At 49.0% G+C, this 5,823-nt stretch overlaps 3 protein-coding genes across 3 annotated transcripts; all 3 read left to right on the forward strand.

Moving 5' to 3' along the window:
* Positions 1-32: 32 nt before the first annotated feature.
* Pmar_PMAR014544 (hypothetical protein) lies at positions 33-1,261 on the forward strand (the record flags this gene model as incomplete). The annotated part of the gene is made up of 6 exons (XM_002779402.1): positions 33-359; positions 409-510; positions 683-783; positions 946-1,024; positions 1,074-1,120; positions 1,228-1,261. 6 exons carry the CDS (start codon positions 33-35, stop codon positions 1,259-1,261), a joined length of 690 nt encoding a protein of 229 aa, XP_002779448.1.
* A 1,513-nt stretch (positions 1,262-2,774) lies between these two features.
* Pmar_PMAR014545 (hypothetical protein) lies at positions 2,775-4,106 on the forward strand (the record flags this gene model as incomplete). Its single annotated transcript, XM_002779403.1, has 2 exons — positions 2,775-2,912; positions 3,096-4,106. The coding sequence occupies 2 exons, from the start codon at positions 2,775-2,777 to the stop codon at positions 4,104-4,106; spliced, it is 1,149 nt and encodes a 382-aa protein (XP_002779449.1).
* A 235-nt stretch (positions 4,107-4,341) lies between these two features.
* Positions 4,342-5,646, forward strand: Pmar_PMAR014546 (hypothetical protein; the record flags this gene model as incomplete). The annotated part of the gene is made up of 1 exon (XM_002779404.1): positions 4,342-5,646. The coding sequence occupies one exon, from the start codon at positions 4,342-4,344 to the stop codon at positions 5,644-5,646; it is 1,305 nt and encodes a 434-aa protein (XP_002779450.1).
* Positions 5,647-5,823: the final 177 nt, after the last annotated feature.

A 5,823-nucleotide genomic window follows, 5' to 3' on the forward strand; every position in this document is an offset into this window, starting at 1 on the left:
ACTCCACCACCATCAGCTCGGTCCTAATCCTCATGCTCAGCCTGTCTGGTATTAGCTTTGCTGCTGCGAACACTAAAGCCGACTCATTCCGCTTCCTCCATGGTGGGTTCTCTGCCATCATGACCGTATGTTGGTTGGTCATTGCCGTGGCCCTCTGTCATTGGTCTATCACATTCTATAAGCTAAGACTCGATCGGGGGGAGATCACCTTGGTGCCATCTAGAGATCGTTACGCCCAGGATCTGGTAGATGACCTTTTCAACTCATTCACCAGATCGTATAGTGAGGGTGAGTGTCGTGATGGTGGCTATGATAAGGCCACTAAGATGTTCATAAGACCCTACTGCAAGGAGTTCCAGGTAGAGTCTTCCTCCATCTAGTAGGCCAGGGAGTTCCTCTTTCCCTTAGACCTTCCGTGAGCTGATTCGCTTAGCTCGAGAGCCCGAGACCGTTCAACACCTCGAGGAGTGGGAGTACTGTATGTCTGATACACCATCCTTAAGTCAAGCCGTAGGGTTAATCGATGCATCTCCTATCGCCTTAATACTGCCTTAGGACGGACTTTGGTGTCGGCTGAATGCCCAGCTTAGCTGGGAGATAGGACAATTAGTCCAGTGGCTGTGCGCCGCTTCCTGGGTATGTTTTGATTAACAGTAACTTGTACAGTTCATAACCCTTTCAGATCGTATTTGTGCTTCTGGCTGCGTCAACAGTCGTTAGCCTTATTGGTGGAGGAAATAGCTCGACTACTGATGACGGTGACGAGGAAAGGGAACGCTTGATGTAGGTTGTGCATGCATCATCGCCTGTCTCATGGACTACTCTCATCAGGGGACGAGGATAATTGGGTATAGATTCATTGTGATGTTGTATGCTGTTATGGTTGTTGTCAGTGTCATCATGATTAATGCCGCTTGTTGTGATTGTTAAGATATCGTGTTCGAGTCAGGCTATTGCATTTGTTAAGAATTCTTGTGATTTCCGGCTGCAAACTCAACAAACCATTGGAGTAATCGTTTGCAGAGTACGAGGGTGAGAAGTACTCCCTATACGATCATACTTGGTCCCGAAAGATTAATCCTCAAGTTGAGGTCCTCAACCCTGAAGAGAGTGACCATGTGTATAGGTGGAGAACCATGAGTATCATAGATCACAGTTGTGTACATCCCAACCAACCATGAAGCATGCGAGTTAATCATCTCTATCGTTCATTGAAAGCCTCCTTAGATGCTCTAAGACTGATGCTCAGACATTCGACTAGGCAATCGGATCATTGCACGAGCACCTATTCTCTTCTTCTTGATATGGGTCTCGATAATTGAGTACGACAACAGCTCAAGTCTTGAACATCCCACGACTGCTGCTCATACTCGAAAGACTCTCCCTTCAATATCTTCGCACGCTTATACAGATGAATGATGATGATCTGAGATGATGAGCACTATAATAAGCATATGTCAGTAATGAGTGAGTGACCCCACGCATGATGATGACTACTGGACTACTGAACATAACAACATATACTCTAGCGTTTAGAAATACTGTCATCTCAGACCGATAAAAGCAGCCCCAGAGACCCTACCCGATTATGCACTGACATTTGCTACCGTGACGGCTTGACTAGGGTTTATACGATTCTTCCTCAGATCCTGGAAAACAGCCTCATCCGTGACAGGTTCCCTTCTTCCTTCTGGCTCTCCCGCACTACTCTCTCACTCGATTCACCGGTGAGGGGGTCCTTGTAGAAGTTTGAACGATTGGCTACGACACTCCATGGGCTGGCATAAAAGACAGAGTTATATACACCCCGAGCAGTGTGATATGCTGTTATGAGCGTCGTAGAAGTGCATGCCGCCGGCATGATTACTTACAAGCAGCGGTGTTATATAATCGATTCATACGATCAAGTCGTTCCTCCCCAGCCTTGAGTTGACCCTTTTTGTTCTCTTCCATCTTGACTACTCGATTAGCATAGAATGATGACCTATCCTCTGACTAGACCCCATACCAGGCTACTTGATGTCCTACTTAATATCCTCTTGTGCCTTGCTACGAAGAGATCTTTCTTCATCTCCCCTTCATCTCTCGACACCTCCATATAACTATCGATACAAGAGGACTAAGAGGCATCATCGTTACTAATCGCATGCGAATCCGGCCGAATAGACCAAGTATATCTCGTTCGCTGTTGGTTACTACTACCCCTACCCTCCATTATTGCTCTACCCTCACCCAATCCATCGATCACAGTGTCCTTCACAGGTTGGAGGGCAAGCTCAGAGGGTGGTGGCAGTGGAAGAGCTGTTGTTGTTGTTGGGGACACCTGTATAGGTATGCGGTACACACACGTCAGCTTACGATGTCTTTGATAACAAAAACAAAACGGTTTAATTCGTTTGACATGGGAAACATATACCGTGTGTGATCAGAACGTGGGTGTGGAGAGAGGCGGCTTAATATTGTACCACTTAACCGTGAAAGAACTATGTTTATGTGAGTCTCGTGCATACTTATTTTGTGTGATAAAGTTGGTCCTTAGCGATTGCTATTTGTGATATGAAAGCTACTCAGGGACGGAACTGTGCAAAGCGTGCTGTCCCTCGTAAACGGGAGACCTTCGCAGAGCGTGCTGTCCCTCGTAAACAGGGGACCTTCGCTAAGCGTGCTGTCCCTCGTAAACGGGAGACCTTCGCAAAGCGTGCTGTCCCTCGTAAACAGGGGAACTGTGCAAAGTGTGATGTCCTCTGTGAGCAGGTTGAACATTACTACACAATATGACTTACCCCATCCCCCAACCTTCGGTGTCGGCTTATAAACTATGGACGGCATTCTTCGCCATGATCTGTGCTGCAATCGCATCTTTTCCCTACTTTTTCAACCCCGCCAAGAATCAGCTCTATGCGACTATCGGGGTAAGCTGATCGTCGCCATTCATTCTTTGCTTTGATTCTTTTCGTCATGTTAGTACTAGGAGAGGCTAGTAAACTCTTATGACAGTATTGGCGTTCTACTGATGCTCGAAACATATTGTAGCTAGAGTACCAGAGTGTTGTCCCTGCACTAGGAATGCTGTCTATTGCTCCTCCTCTCTTCAGTTCCTCGCACCGTACTGCGCTACTATGTTCATGCTCAACTGGGAGGTCCTCATGGTGATGTCCGTGAAGGGCATTCTCGGTCTCTGGATTGGTATTGGTAACGCCTGTTTGATACACGTCATCGCCAGTGCTATTGACGATGGTCCGTGGTGTCGCCTATGGTCATTCTTGCTCTTCTTGCCCGAGTCCTGGTTTTGGGCCCTCGCATTCAAACCAACCAACACCAAGCTGAACGATTGGATTATGCCTGAGGGTATCTTCGTCACTGCAACACTGGGTGGTATGTTCTACCCACCGGGTGATTTGTATATGGCCCTGGCCGTGGCGGGCATTTGGGCCACGTTCGGTTTTGTCGTCATGTGCAGTGTCGTGACCATACTGAAAGTCACTCATCTCCTTCCCCAACAAGGCCCCAGTCCCATTTCTCAATTCGCCGATGCAGTTGCTAACGTCTTTGAACACGAAAGCGGCCGCTTTCCCGATGTCACGTTTGGATGTGAAGCCTCTGCCGCTTACTACAACGATCTTGACGTGGCAGTTGAAAAACTGGTCAGCGTGGCCCTTCCTCCCAAGATCCAGGCGACAGCCTTCACCATATCAAGCGAACTTGACTCTCTACGAGATTGCCTTGCCGAAGGGGAATTTAGCCAAGCCATGATTGACTATGTTTGGAAACCATTCTGTGCTGAATTCACCCATCTCCGTATAGCAGTTTCCCAAGCCCTTCGTGACTGTGCCAACGGCAACGCAGAAGTCGGCTGTTATGATCTCGACGACCGAGCAAGACGATGCCAGAGTTACCTCCTTAAATGCATCGCGGAGAGCAATGCTGAATGCGCTAGGGGACACATTGAGCCTCCCTCGGCCTCGGAGCTACTCAGATTCCATTATGCTGTGGGCACGATGATTTATGTTGCTATCCTTACGGAGACTTTCCGCAAGGCGCTAATTGAGGAGATTATCGAGGCTACCAGGCAAAAGAAACTGCAAAACGCCGTAAGTTTACTATGATGGAATCGTGCAATTTTCGAGGCCATGTAGCTGGCAATACCTGAATCATCTGGTCCTCCTTCTTCAGGAGACGACGAGTATGACCATTACCCGTCTATCGAAGAAGCTAGTCGGAGCAGTAGTTAGATGGTGGAAGAAACCCTTTTGGAATGATAATGCAGGGAGCCATACTCTCTGGGAGAGGTTCCAGTATCCTATTCGTCAGCAGTGTTGCTATCTCTTCATCTGTCTTCCAATGGTTATCGGTACTGCTTACAGCAACAACGTCGCCTTTCACGGTTTCTGGTCGGTCATCCCTACCTTCGTGTGTTTCATGCCAACTGCTGGTGCCACCCTCGTTAAAGGCAACTATCGTATTATCGGCACCTTTCTTGGAGCCTGTATGGCGATTGTCTGTGTTGCCATCAATCCTCATAATAAGCCTGCTTGGTTTTGTGAGCTTCTCTTGCTCATGTTCAGCGCTAAGCTGGTAAGCCTGTACGAACCCATCTGGTATGCTGGGTGGATGTACTCGCTTACCTGGCACATTGTCGGCTTCAGCTCGGTGCACGCTCCCCTCAGCGATGATACTATGATGAAGCAGGCAGCGTGGCGATTTATTTTCACGTTCGGCGGCACTCTGGCCACGACTTTTTTCTCGGCGTGCTTCTTCCCTGATATGGCCTCTAGGAAGCTCAGGAGAATATCGGCTGACACGCTGGTGGAGATTTCTAAGAAGTTGAGCAAGTCCTTGGACGATATGGCTCGCACGAAGAGCGCCGCTTCGGAATCTATTGGCCGCCGATGGATGGTGACAGACGCAAGCAGCAGCAGCAGCAGCAGCGAAAGCAGCAGTCTTTACAGCGAGGAGGTTGTCCTGAATCTTGGCATCTTCAAGAACGTTACAACTATGCACAGTTTAGCCGCTGATGCTAAATCTGAAGTCGTTGTCTACGGTAAGATACCTCACGCGGTTTCGAGGGTCAGTAAGACCGTGTTGAGGGAGAAAGAATCCATCGTCCAGGTCGTGAAGTATAGTGTCAGCTTGTACAACTCTGTGCTCGTCACTTCCCTCGCTAGTCACCCAATCCTTGGTGACAGCGATTCCTTCAATCAGTTCTCGAGATTCCTGCGCCCGATGTGGAAGAAGGTCTCCCAGTTTTCGGAGGCTCTCAGAGTCTCTGGTGGGCGTATGAATGACCGACTGATCGGCGGTGCTGTGGACGATGGCCAGGGCATGCCCGACGATATTCACGTCACCATCCAACAGTTCATTGACAACTTCCTCGACATTCGCAAGCGCTTCCTCACGACTGTGCTAGAGAAGGGCGAGATACCGGCCTCGTTGAGAACTGAGCAGTGCTTCCAGCTTTACCACACTTTCTATGCCCTTGGCAAGTTCGCCGAGAAATGGAATGCTCTTGAAGGTTCTTTGCTGGCCCGCCAAGTTCCCCCGAGCGGTGAGTCGACTACTCTTGCGGCCATCGAAGCCGCCGAGAAGGAAAAAGCCGAAGGATCTAAGGACAACCATACCGAGTCGGAGCAGACATCCGATTATTGAGTCCGACTGGAGTCCTTGGATGCTCATACCTTTCTAGACTCGTTGTGCTGTCTTCGGAAATACCTCTCAAACCAAGGCTTGGAGTTGTCACAGGGAGTTAGGGGAGTCCACTGGCTGATATGTCACAAGGAGTTAGGGGAGTCCACTGGCTGATATGTCGCTCTGGGATTCGTGAAT

The sequence above is a fragment of the Perkinsus marinus genome, assembly GCF_000006405.1.
Source record: "Perkinsus marinus ATCC 50983 genomic scaffold scf_1104296947560, whole genome shotgun sequence".
Classification (NCBI taxonomy): domain Eukaryota; phylum Perkinsozoa; order Perkinsida; family Perkinsidae; genus Perkinsus; species Perkinsus marinus.